Source organism: Enhydra lutris, unplaced genomic scaffold (assembly GCF_002288905.1).
Source record: "Enhydra lutris kenyoni isolate GAN:26980312 unplaced genomic scaffold, ASM228890v2 scaffoldscaffold57, whole genome shotgun sequence".
NCBI classification, from domain to species: Eukaryota; Metazoa; Chordata; class Mammalia; order Carnivora; family Mustelidae; genus Enhydra; species Enhydra lutris.
The window spans coordinates 11,550,189-11,565,364 of record NW_019154141.1 but is presented as its reverse complement, the minus strand read 5'-3'; the positions used below and the strand labels follow the sequence as shown (position 1 = coordinate 11,565,364).

The 15,176-nt window shown below is 45.3% G+C and overlaps 1 protein-coding gene across 1 annotated transcript in view; it reads left to right on the top strand.

Moving 5' to 3' along the window:
* The first annotated feature begins 236 nt into the window (after window positions 1-236).
* LOC111158076 (N-myristoyltransferase 1) overlaps window positions 237-15,176 on the top strand; it is a 33,632-nt gene continuing 18,692 nt past the window's right edge. Inside the window, exons 1-2 of the mRNA XM_022519899.1 lie at window positions 237-385; window positions 13,132-13,240. Of these exons, the coding sequence (XP_022375607.1) occupies window positions 255-385; window positions 13,132-13,240 (240 nt within the window). The 5' untranslated portion in view covers window positions 237-254. The remainder of the gene's footprint in view (window positions 386-13,131; window positions 13,241-15,176) is intronic.

The window sequence follows — 15,176 nt, the reverse complement described above, 5'->3', positions numbered from 1 at the left end:
TCCCTTCTTCCCTCGAAACGCGGCTGAACGCCCAGGACTTCCGGGTAGTGCAGGTCCCCCACCCAGGACAGCCTCCCTTTGTGATTTCTGGGTATCGTAGTCCACCTTGTTCCGGTTTCGCGAGAATGAGCTGTTCCTAGTTACTGCTCCCTTCGACACAAAAACTACAAAACCCAGAATATATCTCAAGTTCCTCTCGCCCAATAGGAACCCCCTATGTATCGAGGCGCGGAGGCCGCCTCTCGCAACTCAAGATGGCGGACGAGAGTGAGACAGCAGTGAAGCCGCCGGCACCTCCGCTGCCGCAGATGATGGAAGGGAACGGAAACGGCCATGAGCACTGCAGCGATTGCGAGAACGAGGAGGACAACAGCTACAGCCGGGGGTAACGACATCCTCGGAGTCCAATTCCCGTCCAGTCTCCCACAACCTGGGTCTCTGGGGTGCGGGGAAGTCACCGGGAGCTTAGGGTAACCCCACCCCCATATTCTAATTGGCTGAGACATTGGTATCCTGCCTGGCGATTGGTTTTTGTCTTTGTCATTTACCAGGGTGGGAGCTCAGTATATTAAGGGCCGGAGACATTGAATACTTCTATTATATAAAAGTTCTTCTGTGTAATGTTCCACTCGTGTGCTTCACCCGCGTTCAGGGAAGAGAGCATGTTGGACGATGGTTTTTGATGGCACAACACGGGTCAATCTAACAGTACAGTTCAAAGGGAACGTTACTTATAGATGTGTGTGAACAACGTGATTAGCAATAAACGAATAATGTAACATTTCGCTGCAGCTCACCTTCAATGAGGAAATATATCAGGTTGTACAAACCATAATTATGTTGTAAAGTGTCACTAACAGGAGAATCTCAAAATACAAACTTACCTTATAAACCCTACAGTGTAATTACTGTATGATAATGGTTTGGTGTATATGGTGCCCATTGTTCCAGATAATCTATAAGTTTCCTGAACACTATATAATTAGGTTTTCCAGGATCTTTGTTCTGTTAACTTTGTGAAATAACCTCAAAGCTTCAAGAAATTGACTGATGGTGCAGCTTGGACAGGGATTAGAAGTGGGTTTAATATTGCAGTTCCTGTACTTCAGAGTCTTGCATACTAGTAACTGTTGCTTGGACAGAAGAAATTCATCAGGCGTTTCAGAGTTGAGTTCTATTTCCAAATCAGTTTTTATTCTTGTAAGCCACACCCTATCATTCTTCTTTCTTCATATTGTTACAGTGGTCCGTGCTGAAGCTCTGTCCCTGTGTTTTTTAACGGACAGTTATGAGAGACTTTTTGGACATATAACTTTGGGTGAGCCTGTGGTAGTCTGATTTTGTGCCTCTGTGTGTGTGTGTGTGTGATAGTCCTATTTTCATAGTCATGAAGTTATTTGCAATATTAGCGGTAGGCCTGTAGGTAAAGGTAAAAGGTTGAAATCTTTGGATAAACTTAAAAAAATTCCACCATCTTGTAGAGATGGAAGAACAAAGGATTAATTAAGTTGTTTATAATCTGTTTGTGATGAATCCTTAGGTTAAAAGATCTAGCTTTTATGTTCTTTGAGCAGCTTAAAAAAAATCACAAGAAGAATGTAGAGGAAAAGGAAGTTTGTCAGATCTGGTTTTATAAGAGTGTGTTCTTTTGCTATAACTCAGAACAGATCTCATGTAACAAAAGCCTTGAAGTTTGAGATTCCTAAGAAAGGAATAGCTTTTAAAGCGGAAGTAGGAACAGGAAGAAGGGAAAGTGCAGCCCTCCTGAGTAGAAATCCTAATAATAGATGAGAGCTGTTGAATTCAGAAGTCCTTTCAGAAGTGAAAGTAAAGCTTTTTCTTTGCTCTGTGTGTAGTTGCTTTTATTTTTCTCTGCTAAGCTGTTACCTTGACCAGCATCTATAGCTCTTTAATTGGTTTTATTCCCTATGATCTGTGAATCAGTTTGCAAAACTATTTGGCAGAAAGTTCTGTGTTTTATTTATAGTACAACAAAGTGGTAACCTTAAAAAAAAAAAAAAAACTTTGACAGTGTTTTGTTGTCGTTTTGTTGTTGTTGTACATGGTTATATATGGTCTGGGTGAACAAATTTATCAGCATCCCAAATCTAGAGGTCTGTGTGTGCTCGCTTCGGCAGCACATATACCAAATCTAGAGGTCTGTGTAAATGAGTTTGGAGGTGACGGGTGAAAAGAGAAGACCTAGCTTGGAGGACAGGCTAATTCTGGCACTCAGAATCTGAAGTAGAGTTAATATTTTCTCATTAATTGTTGGAGGAAATGATGTTGGGAAGCAGTGTGGCACCGAAAGAGCATGGATTTTGGGTTCACTCATACTTGGGTTCAGAGCTTGATTCTGACACTTAATTGTCCTGTAACCTTGGGAAAGTTACTTAACCTCCAGTTGTAGGGATTAAATGAGATAACATGGAAAATACAGCCTGTCCCCTCCCTCCTGTTCTTCCTTCAAATCTTCCTGCCCTTTCCCCAGCTTGTGCTCTTATCACATACCTCATTTGTTGTAGATTTTATCAAATAACGTGTGTCCATTCCCTGCCTCACCTGATTGTAACGTGCCTGAGTAGAGGGACCATGGCTTTGAGATGCCTGGCACGTAATGGACGTTTGTGAGTATTTGGTGGATGAACAAATGGCAAATGTTAAAATTCAGAGTTCAGTGTTGGCGGAGTTTCCCTCGCTGAGGGAAAGAGTATTAGATTTTTCTTACACACACACTTTCTTACACCAACTCAGTTTCGTTGTGAGCCTTACTACAGTTTCTTGTGAAATACCTACAAAAATTGGGGATCCTCCAAGTTTCACAAGGCCTTTCACTGAGGCCTTCCTTTCAGGATGGGCTCACAGTACTTTACATTAATGAAACAACCATAATTAAATAAACTTTGATGAGTATAGATTTCACATATACATTGAAACACACATACACGTGCACATGCATACGTGCAATGTAGGTGTATGTTTTATTTTGTGTGTTTGTATTTTTTAATGTATGTATCTCTACAGTTTTTCTATATGCTATTTTTTTAATCTACTCAACAAAGACAGGTGGCATTTTCCCCCCAGTTACTTGCCTGACACATCAGTTACAGTTAATAAATTAGGTTTAATTTATTTGAGAGGGAGAGTGTGCGGGCGTGGTTGTGCACAAGAATTAGGGGAGAAGCAGAGAGAGAATCCCAAGAAGACTCCCCGCTGAGCGCAGAGCCCCGTATGGAGCTCTGTTCCAGGACCCACGAGATCATGACCTGAGCGGAAACCTACTGAGCCACCCAGATGCCCCCAGACTAAGATCATCTTTTTTTTTTTTTTTTTAAGATTTTATTTATTTGACAGACAGAGATCACAAGTAGACAGAGAGGCAGGCAGAGAGAGAGAGAGGGAAGCAGGCTCCCTGCTGAGCAGAGAGCCCGATGTGGGACTCGATCCCAGGACCCTGAGATCATGACCTGAGCCGAAGGCAGCAGCTTAACCCACTGAGCCACACAGGTGCCCCCTAAGATCATCTTAATGCTGTATTCCCCTGCAGTTCACCATCCATCCGGATGCTTTAATTTGCTTCTTTGTTTTTAGTGAAAGGCTTTCCAAGAATTGTTACTAAAGAATGAATTACTTACTAGCTACCAGTAGATTTTAGTTTTGGGTTAACAGACAAAGTTTATTTGGATGATTGGAACAGGAAAGGACTTTTATATTATTTGGTTCCTAGGATTCTTTTAGAATTTATTTTTCAATGTCATTGATACCACTGAGATGCTGGTAAGCCATCCCTTTGATAAGGATGTCTCTTTCCCATCCTGCTTTCTTACTTCATGGGGACAGGTAAAGATGAGTTCTTATAAGTTTTCCTCGCCAGTCCTGAGCTGTTATCTCTTATGAAAAAACTTAAGAGAAAACAGCGATCTCTTTAAAAGGAAGTGCCATAAAGCCAGCCTTACTTGCTTTTTGTTTTATCCGTCAGATTCTCCGAGAGTGGTTCTTTCCATATTTATATTCGGTGCCTTATAGCTGCATCTAGCTCTTGGAAAGAAGAAATCTTTTTCTCCCCTTTTTCTTAATTTCTCCCTTCAGCTTTTGGTTTTTCAAAACTAGATCAAAGCAGAAATGAAAAGAGAAACCTCATCTCTGATATCAAATAAGAGTTCTAATTTTATTTCCCAATTAAGTGGCAATTAAAAAAGAAACTAATCAAGAGCCACTTCAAAGAGAAGAGACTGGAAAGCAGAAGAAATGAAAGGCAAATGAGAGCCTATTTCAGGGAGACTGCTGCTCATGGCACACCAGTTTTGCTGATTTTTCACATTGTTTAAACTGATGCACTCACTCTCAAATCTCCCAGCTTCACTAAGTCTGCACTTAACCCTTGGTCTGCAGAGGCCATAGAGTTGGGGACCACAGATTGAATGACTTCATTTTTTTTTAAAGATTTTATTTATTTATTTGACAGACAGAGATCATAAGTAGGCAGAGAGGCAGGCAGAGAGAGGGGGGGAGGCAGGCTCCCTGCTGAGCAGAGAACCCGACGACGTGGGGCTCAATTCCAGGACCCCGGGATCATGACCTGAGCCGAAGGCAGAGGCTCAACCCACCAAGCCACCCAGGCGCCCCTTGAATGACTGTAGGAGGAGCTTCTTCAGCTCTTCTCTGTAACCTTGTTTGAAACCTGTACCCTGCACGCCTCTCCTCTGACTCCTCAAGGATGGTGCTCTTGGGACTGTTGCTCTATTGGGAGCACCGAAACAAACAAACAAACAAACCAAACTTAAACTGAAATTCTTGGACAGGGTTGGTACTTGCTTAGAAAGTTTTTTCTACTGCTTCTCCTGCTGCGACTTTGAGAGGCAGCTGAGGAGGTCACACTCTTGTCAGGCATTTGGTAAATGTTGTCTGTTGTTACTATCACTATGTGCTGGCCACTGCACTAAGCCCTTTCCGTGGATCATCTCCTAGACCTCACTTACGAAGACTGATTGAGCTTTGGTAGTGAAGCTTGGGATTTGCGTCTCCACCTCTTCCTTGGGGCACCCTGGAGGATCCATTCCAAATTTACTGGATGTTTTTTCCCTACTCCCTTGATTTCTTGCTTCCCAACCCTGCAGCAGTGTGAGTCCTGCCTTTGGATCCATTCAGTAACCCATGAACTTTCCCAGACTAGGGAGCCAGTTGGTGATGGAGATGGCTGGCCCCTTTAAACTCTTCTCAGTGGACAAATATCTTTTGCATTCTGGTGTGTGAAATTTCTGCTAGCAGTGAGTCATTCATTGCTCAGAAAATTACTGAAAATGGTCTCTGAACAGCATCCGATTTGACCTTGGAGTTGCCAGGTTACCATGTGGCTCGCCAAAGCAACCCAGAGGATGTGGAATTTACATTTCTGTCTCAGTCCCATTCTAAACGGTTTAGTATATCAGAGCCTTTGTGATCCCCCCCTTTTTTTTAAAAACCCCAGTTATTCTCCATGGCAGAAACTGGCTTGTGCACCCTCAGAATTCTGGCCAACTGTCCCAGGAAGGGCAGAGGATGGCAGTAAAGCAATTTTTGTAATCGCTTCCCACAACTTGCTGTTCTTTTCACAGGCCTCCTGGGGCACCTTGACGGCAGAGTACTAAAGTGGTTTTTGTTTGTTTGTTTGTTTTCCCTCCATCATCTAAGATTCACACGCAGTTTTTTATATAAATAACTGATGGGTGGGACTGCAGAGTTTGGGGTATTGCTGTTAGTGACCCTGCAGCCACAGCCATACAGAGGATAGGCATGTGAGACTGAGTCAGACGGTGTGGTTTCCACCCCGGTACCCTCATACGCCTCTCATTCACCTCTTTGGGCCTTCTGAGTACCAGGAGGATTGTTGGTGAACCTCTCACACCTCATAAGTAAATGGATTTGCAAAAGGATTTCCTGATATGCAAAAGTAGAATCAAAAGGATGTTAGAGCCTAGGATTTGTTTAATCGGTTTCTCTGGAAATTTTGAGTTTTAGCCAAAAGAATTAATTTCCAGTTTTCGGGGGTGGGAAATAAGTGGCCAAAAGTTGTGAATTTTATTTTCAGAACTCTTTTTTTTTTTTTCCCTTTGGTCTCATAATCAAAACTAAACCCGCGGTCTGCGTTTAAGACTTTGGAACAATTTAAAATAGTTTCAGTGGAGCTTTCGTGTTTTCACTTTTTTTTTTTTTAAAGATTTTATTTATTTATTTGACAGATAGAGACCACAAGTAGGCAGAGAGGCAGGCAGAGAGGCGGAAGCAGGCTCCCTACCGAGCAGAGAGCCCGATGCGGGGCTTGATCCCAGGATTCTGGGATCATGACCTGAGCCGAAGGCAGGGGCTTTAACCCACTGAGCCACCCAGGCGCCCCGTGTTTTCACTTTTTTCTTTTTTAAAGATTTTATTTATTTATTTGTCAGAGAGAGAGTGAGAGCAAGAGAGGGAACACAAGCATGGGGAGTGGGAGAGGGAGAATCAGGCTTCCCGCTGAGCGGGGAGCCGGATGTGAAACTCGATCCCAGGACCCTGGGATCATGACCTGAGCCGAAGGCAGACACTTCACAACTAAGCCACCCATGCGCCCCTCCACACTTTTCATAGACTATTAACACAGCTGTCCTGTGGAAACGTAACTGGAGATGTTTTGCTGACCCTCTTTTGGGCTGTAGCTTCTCAGAGTCTTATTTTAGTCTATTACGCTGGAAAAGCGTCAGTCAGGAACGTTATTTGTTGAACTCTTAACTGTGCACTGGGCGCAGCTGGTGGTGCTATAGGAAACAGCTGTATCAGATGTCCTTATGCTCAGGAAATTTTTAATCTTACTGGGAAGGTAGGGAGCAAACCATTATTCTATGTAAAATATTCAGTCGTTTGGGAGATCATAATCTTAGCCAGATACCAGGGAGAGCTAGTGTAGCCAGAGGCGGCTTCCTGGATAAAGTGTGGCTCAGGTCCTCCTGGCCTTTCATATGTGCTCCCCTGAGACACAGAAGTTTGTTTTAGGGCCTTGTATGATGAAACTGTCTTTGGGCTTTGGAGGAGACTCAGAGAAATTCCCACAGAAACAAGACCGTGGTGTTCAGGAAGGAACAGTCCACGTCCTTAGAGATTAGTGGCTTGTCCCTGGTCACCAGTTGGTTAGTTGGTGACCAGTTTACCTCACGTGTCTGGGCCTTGGTTTCTGCTTCTGTGAACAGCAAGTTAAGCTGGGTGGCCCTGACAGTCGTTCCAGGCCTGGTGGCTGAGCTCATACTCCCCCACAGTACAGCCTTCTGTTCCCCAGTCACGTCCCTTTGAGTGGATTTTGTTACCCGGTAGGGTGGAGGGGAGGCCTGTGTTATGGACCCTTCCTGCTTGTCATGTTTTCTGGAAGTTCTTTGCTGGTGCTGCTCGTCTGTCAGCATGCCCTTCCCTCCCGCCCACTCACACATCCTGGTACTGCATTCTGTTTCTAGAAATCAGCACTGAGGCTCATTTTCTATCTCCTCCCCAGAGCCCTGACTTTATAGCAGAGCACCCATGGGATTTTTGTGTTTGAACTTAGAATATCTTGGCCTTCATTAAAAAAAATGACATTTCGGGCACCGGGGTGCCTCAGTTTGTTAAGCAACTGCCTTCAGCTCAGGTCATGATCCTGGAGTCCCAGGATTGAGTCCCACCTTGTGCTCCCTGCTCAGCAGGGAGTCTGCTTCTCCCTCTGACCTTCTCCCCTCTCATGCTCTCTCTCTCTCTCTCTTTCTCTTTCTCTCACATAAATAAATAAATTTTTTTTTTTAAATGACATTTCTGGGGCGCCTGGGTGGCTCAGTGGGTTAAGCCGCTGCCTTCGGCTCAGGTCATGATCTCAGGGTGCTGGGATCGAGTCCCGCATCGGGCTCTCTGCTCAGCAGGGAGCCTGCTTCCCTCTCTCTCTCTCTCTCTGCCTGCCTCTCTGTCTACTTGTGATCTCTCTCTGTCAAATAAATAAATAAAATCTTAAAAAAAAAAATGACATTTCTTGGCACTCCTGGCTGGTTCAGTCAGTAGAGCATAAGACTCTGGATCTTGGGGACGTGAGTTCCAGCCCCCCATTGAGCATAGAGCCTACTTAAATAAAAAAATTTTTTTTTAAATGACATTTGTTATTTCTTATCTTCCCTGTTCCTGACTCTGTCTTTCTGCTAATTTGTTCCATATTCACCAGGTTGGTCATTAATGACTTGAGTTGATCAGCTTCAGAGTCTAGACTTCAAAATTCTTATGTGAACTCCTATGTCCATTTCCATGGTAGGGACCCCCTTTTCCCCAGGAAGGCAAATTCCGCTAATTCTTCACTCATTATTTTGGAACCAAATGAGTCAAAGTCACACTTCGATTTTCTGTATTCCATGGCTGTGGCTCATCTCTTTGGCGTGTGTTAAGGTGACTGGCAGCTTAGAGTGCGCTCTAAGAGATGGCTGTTTGAGTTCGCAGAATCCCTGCGCACACTGGGATACCCACCCGCTGGGTGTGGACTTCAGGTCCCTTTAAAAATGATGTAAATTCTTAGAGAAGGACTAGCCTGCTTCAGTGGGGTCCTCTGGTGTGGTTCTCCGCAAATCCAAGTTGAAGCTCTTCTTTGAAATGGCTTCCTGGGAGGCTTCTTCTTCTTGTTCTTCTTTTTTTTTTTTTTAATTTTATTTATTTATTTGACAGACAGAGATCACGAGTAGGCAGAGGGAGAGAGGGGAGGAAGCAGGCTCCCCACTGAGCAGGGAGCCTGATGCGGGGCTAGATCCCAGGACCCTGAGATCAGGACCCGAGCCAAAGTCAGAGGCTTTAACCCACTGAGCCACCCAGGTGCCCCTCTGGGAGGTTTCTTGAAGACTTACTCTCAAGGCCTCTGAGCTTGGTTTCTTTTGAATAATTAAAATTACCATAATCACCTTGAAAACTAAACCCTGGTGAGCTCTTTGGAAATCTCTTCTCGGGGCGCCTGGGTGGCTCCATCCGTTAAGCATCCACCTTCCTTCCGCTCAGGTCATGATCTCAGATCATGATCCCAAGGACCCGGGAGACCCGGGATCATTCCCGCATCTGGCTCCCTGCTCAGTAGGGAGTCTGCTTCTCCCCCTGCCCTTTACTCCAATTGCGTGTGTGCTCTCTCTCTCTCTCTCTCACGCAAATAAATAAAATCTTTGGAAAAAAAGAAATCTCTGCGTCCATCGTCCCCTGTCTGGGTTGCTGGCTGTGAGACCAGGGTGAGCTCATACTGCGTTCTCGTGGGTGTAGCTCTGTACTGGAAGCTCGGTGAGAACTGCTCTTCTTTAACTTCCCTTTGTTCTTCATCTGTCCCTGTGCTTGATGTACAAGTCGAAACAGGATTGTTGCTCAGTAGCTGCGTGTGCAAATTCAAGGCAGTACAAGGAAAATGAAATTCGCTCTCTGGGTTTAGTGTGGATCTTGCAGTTTGTCAGGCACGTATATTGATGATGCATAAAAGAGAACAAGAATTCAGTCGAAGATCCTTCCACAAAAGGCGGGGGTCCGTGAGGCAATGGCTGCTTATAAGTGTCTCCCCTGAGCAGCAGTGCAAAGGCAGGAAGGTTGTTTCTTAGTGATTTACTTGGAAAGATTTCTGAAGTTGGGAAAAGTAATTTCTTCTATTTCTTTTGTGTGAAAATGTGTTTAGTAAGTATCTGAAAGGTTGATACGCAGCAACTCTGCCTTGAACTTGTTTAACCATAGAGCTATTTAAAAATATATTTTTATGGTACTTCATAGACTAGGTTGAGGTAACTCATTCAGTAAGCTGAAATGGACTTCTAACATTGTATCAACAGTGGGACACTGCTTTGTTTCCTAACTTCAACCAGTTTTTAAATTTTATAAGCCAGTTTTAAAATTTATAAGCCATATACTCTTGAGACTGAAGTGAGACTGTGCCTGGAATTTAAAAAACACATAGAGTTGTTTTTTTTTTTTAAGATTTTATTTATTTATTTGACACACACAGAGAGAGAGAGAGAGAGAGAGAGAGAGAGAGAGAGAGATCACAAGTAGGCAGAGAGGCAGGCAGAGAGAGAGGGGGATGCAGGCTCCCCACTGAGCACAGAGCCCAATGCGGGGCACGATCCCAGGACCCTGAGATCATGACCTGAGCCGAAGGCAGAGGCTTAACCCACAGAGCCACCAAGGCGACCCCCCACATAGAGTTTTTATAGGCTATAAATAGGCCTGTAGATGATAACAACATTGAATTACTTAAGTGGAAAAGTTTTCTTTAGGCCATAAAAGACTTCCTGGTTCCTATACTTTGCCATGGCCTTGGGGGTTTTGCAGAGCATCTAGTTTTAAGGGGTTCACCTTATTCCCTCTCTGAATGCTACTGGTTTTCCTTCCATGGTATGCCTTCTGTGTCCCATTAGGATAATACCTAGGAAGTGCACTTGGACTAAAGTAACCTCCAGCCTTTACCAGATTCCCCGACTTCATAGTCTCCCTGTGTCAGGGACCATCTAGAGGCCTGGCAGACGGGTGCAGGCCGTTATGCCAGGGCAGGGCGAGAGAAGAGTCAATGAGCCTGCTGGGGACTGAGGATTATGGGCCTAGGGAAGAGTTGGGCTCGATACCCTCTCAGTGAAGAGGCAGCTGTCACTGTGGGCTTTCTTTTTTTTTTTTTTTTTTTTTTTTTAAGATTTTATTTTTTTTTTTTTTGACAGAAAGATCACAAGCAGGCAGAAAGAAAGGCAGGCAGAGAGAGAGGGAGGGAAGCAGGCTTCCTGCTGAGCAGAGAGCCCGGATGCAGCACTCTATCCCAGGACCCCAGGATTATGGCCTGAGCCAAAGGCAGAGGCTTTAACCCACTGAGCCACTCAGGCGCCCCTGGAGGTAATTTTAGTCCAAGTGTAAGGTCATGAAGTCTGGACGCCAGCGCTCCTCCCAGGCCTAGGAACAGGTCTATCTCCCACAGGCGGTGGCTGCTCATGGCTGCAGATTGCTTTCTCCCTACACATTGCTTGTTATGAGAGGATAATTAATATTCATAATCACCCCAAGACATTTTAAGACCAGGTACACTTTGTGAATTAGAAAATAAAGCTTAAATGGAATTTATCATAATGGTGTGGAAAATGTATTTTATACTATTTTAATTCTTTGGAAATTGGCTATCTAGAATATACAGCCAAAGGCCTGCACTTAGCTCATCCTGCAGATGAGCGTTCCCTGGATTCTCGGTGGGACTACGGACTTTACCTTTTCAGTGGAAGATTTCCAGGGAGGTTGGCAGAGTAGCATGAGGCATTAGTCTCAGGCTGACAGTGCCACAATCAGTGTAGTCATGGCAGAAACCGACTGCAGTTGACCCTTAAACAGCAGGGGTTTGAGCTGGATGGGTCTACTTACATGTGAACTTTTTTTTTTTTTTTTTAAGATTTTATTTATTCATTTGACAGAGAGACATCACGAGTGGGCAGAGAGGCAGGCAGAGAGAGAGTGGGAAGCAGGCTCCCCGCTGATCAGAGAGCCCGATGTGGGGCTCGATCCCAGGACCCTGAGAATCATGTGCTGAGCCAAAAGCAGAGGCTTAACCCACTGAGCCACCCAGGCGCCCCTACATATGAACTTTGAACAGTACAGTACTATAAAATGTATTTTCCTTCGGCTTTCCTTGATAATATTTTCTTGTCTCTAGCTTACCTTATTTGAAGAATACAGTGTATAATATACACAACTAGAAAATCTGTGTTTATTGGCTTATGTTATTGGTAAGGCCTCATCAACAGTAGGGTATTAATAGCTAATTTGGGGAGAGTCAAAGTTGTGTGCAGATTTTCAACTGTCGGGGGTTGGTGACCCTAACTAACCCCTGTGTTGTTCAAGGGTCAGCTGTCCAACCATAGTTAAGAAAGCTGAGCTGCGGGGCGCCTGGGTGGCTCAGTGGGTTAAAGCCTCTGCCTTCGGCTCAGGTCATGATCCCAGGGTTCTGGGATCGAGCCCCGCATAGGGCTCTCTGCTCCACAGGGAGCCTGCTTCCTCCTCTCTCTCTCTGCCTGCCTCTCTGCCTACTTGTGATCTCTGTCTGTCAAAATAAATAAATAAAATATTAAAAAAAAAAAAAAAAAGAAAGCTGAGCTGCAAGGTGAACCTTAAAGCTCATCAGTAAAATAAAGAAAACCCAATACAAAGGTAAAATAAAAGGAAGGAAACCCAGAAATCAGTAAGCATTGGGAGAAGACATTAGGGAGCAAATGAATGGAAAATGGATAAGAAACACAGTATAATGTGATTTGTGTCTCCGTAAAGATGAGAGGCCTCAGAAAACAATAATGAAATGCTGTAGGAGATGTTTAAATGTGGCTACGAGACTATTGTCTGCTGCATTCGTGAGCCGTGTCACGCAGAGGGCCTGTCCCCTTTCCTGGCTCACAGACAGGCAGGTTTCATGTAGTCGCTTTGTGGCAGGGGTGGCTGGGTGCCTCACTGTTCTTTTCCCCAGATCCCAGGTGCCGGGCTTTGCCCATGGTGATCCCCCAGTCTGCGCCAGCTGACAGTCGCCCCAGGTCCTGCGGGCCTGATTCAGGCAGTGCTCACGGCTGTTTCGCTAGCTTGGAGACAGACCTCAGCAACGTGGAACTGCCTTTTTCCTCCTCCTTTCCTCCCTTTGCAGTGCTGCCTTGAGCGTTAGATCCAGCTGGAGAAATCTCACTCAGCCTGATGCACCGGGTGGGTGGGAGCGGGGGTGAGGAAGGGTTTCCAAAAAGACTGCTTTGGGCTGTCATCGTTTTAGATCCAGGGCTCCCAGGCTGTGTTGGTGGTATGAATTGCCACCGTTAACAATTACCCTTTGCCTTTGGGGCCGGCAGTCTAGCAACCTGAAGAAAAGAAACATAAAATAAAAACCAGAATTGAAAAGGTCCATCCAGACAAATAGGACATTTCTCGCACAGCCCTCCCCCTTACCCTATTCCCACCCCCCAGAGCTGGCGGGCGTGCGGCGAGCTCCTGGTGTCCTCCGAATGCCCCTCCGGGACTGGATTCTCTAGTCAGCTCCTGAAGCCAGCAGGCCTGATTAAGGAGGGTCTGGCTCCACAGAAAGCTCTTTGTCGGTGTAGCTCAAAACAGATGATTTTTTAAAAACCCTGCATCAGTATTTACTTTGTCTTACAGTGGTTTGAGTCCAGCCAATGACACTGGAGCCAAAAAGAAGAAAAAGAAACAGAAGAAGAAGAAAGAGAAAGGCAGTGAGACAGACTCAGCCCAGGATCAGCCCGTGAAGGTAACAAGGAGGCTCTGTTTCCGTGTGACCGAGAGTCGCTTTTTCAGAGGAGGGCGTTGCGGGTCAGTGCGGAGAGCAATTCAGGCTGACCGTCTCCACTAGTATTGCTTCAAGACGGAGGGGGTGGATCCCTCTGCCGCCCTCTGCTGCCCCTGACCGAGGGGATGAAACTGCTCTGGGTCCCTTAGGAACCACAGCAGGTTATACACCATCTGCTGAGCATGTTTCCCCCTCGGTGCGCGTAGGCGAGGGGCTGTGTGAGGTGCCCGACAGCCAGCCCGCGGAGACAGGCTCTCCACCTGGAGCAGCGGTTCTCAGCCCTTTCTGTCCTGAGTCCCCACCCCTGGGAGGAGAAGAGGCCTGCTCTTTTGAAGGCCACACTTTAGATACCTCCAGCATTCCCTGATGGCCCTCGTGGCCGTGCTGGAAACAGCGAGGCCCCCGCAGCTTCGAGCCACTGGCCTAGAGCGGCTGGCCCGGGACTGACACCCCAACCCGAACCGGGAGAACGGGGAGGGATGGGTTAGTTCCGGAAATGAAACAACACTGAAACAAGAAAACTTTTTCTGGGCAAGTGCTGCCCCCTTCAGATTAGACCCTGGGAGAAGCCTGAATGTATGATCCCTCTCTTAGAATTACCTCCAGAATAATGTCTAAGCCTCACAAGAAATCCAGTCTCACTCCGGTAGCCCACATGTTGTTGTATGCCACAAATGTTGTGCTCCAGCTTGAATCTCCTACCTTGTTGAGAAATGGCTTCAAGTGATTTTTTTTTTTTAAGATTTTCTTTATTATTTGACAGAGATACAGCGAGAGAGGGAACACAAACGGGGAGTAGGAGAGGGAGAAGCAGGCTTGCCGCTGAGCAGGGAGCCTGATGAGGGGCTCCATTCCAGGACCCTGGGATCATGAGCTGAAGGCAGACACTTAACAACCGAGCCACCCAGGCGCTCCTTCCAGTGATTTTTTACTATTCTCAATATTAAATCCACCATGGGAAGGGGGAAAAAACCAAATACCATTATTGACCGCCTGCTTCTCCCACTCCCACTCCCCCTGCTTGTGTTCCCTCTTCTCACTATGTCTCTTTCTGTCAAATAAATAAAATCTTTAAAAAAAATGAACATAATGTTCATTGGATTATTAATTTATATTACATATAATGACAATATATATTAGAATTTCAAATGTGCATATCCTTTGACCCAGAAGGTCTCTTTCTTAGACTTTATCTGACAGAAATACATATCCCAGTGAGCAAAAATAGATGTATAAGAAAATTCATGGTGGCATTTTTTTGTAAAGCTGAAGAACAAAACCACGAAAATGCCCATCAGTGAAGGTTGCTAAATATATTGTGGTCTGTTCACAAAGTGGACTCAGTTCAAATGAGCAGGTCTGCGTGTCCACATGGAAGGATCTCTAAGATGCAGTGTTTATTTTTATTTTTTTTAAGATTTTATTTATTTATTTGTCAGAGAGAGAGAGAGAGCACAAGTGGCAGTCAGAAGCAGAGGGACAAGCGGGCTCCCCGCTGAGCAAGGAGCCCAATGCAGGACTCAGTCCCAGGACCCTGGGATCGTGACCTGACCCGAAGGCAGATGCTTAACCAACTGAGCCACCCAGGCATCCCTAAGACATAGTTTTTTGTTTTTTTTTAATTTATTTATTTATTTATTTATTTATTTATTTATTTGACAGAGAGAGAGAGATCACAAGTAGGCAGAGAGGCAGGCAGAGACAGAGGAGGAAGCAGGCTCCCTGCTGAGCAGAGAGCCCGATGAGGGGCTTGATCCCGGGACCCTGGGATCTTGACCTGAGCCGAAGGCAGAGGCTTTAACCCACTGAGCCACCCAGGTGCCCCCCTAAGACATAGTTTTTAAGGAAGAACAAACAGCATATAGAATAATAACATCTGACACAATTCTGGTTTTTG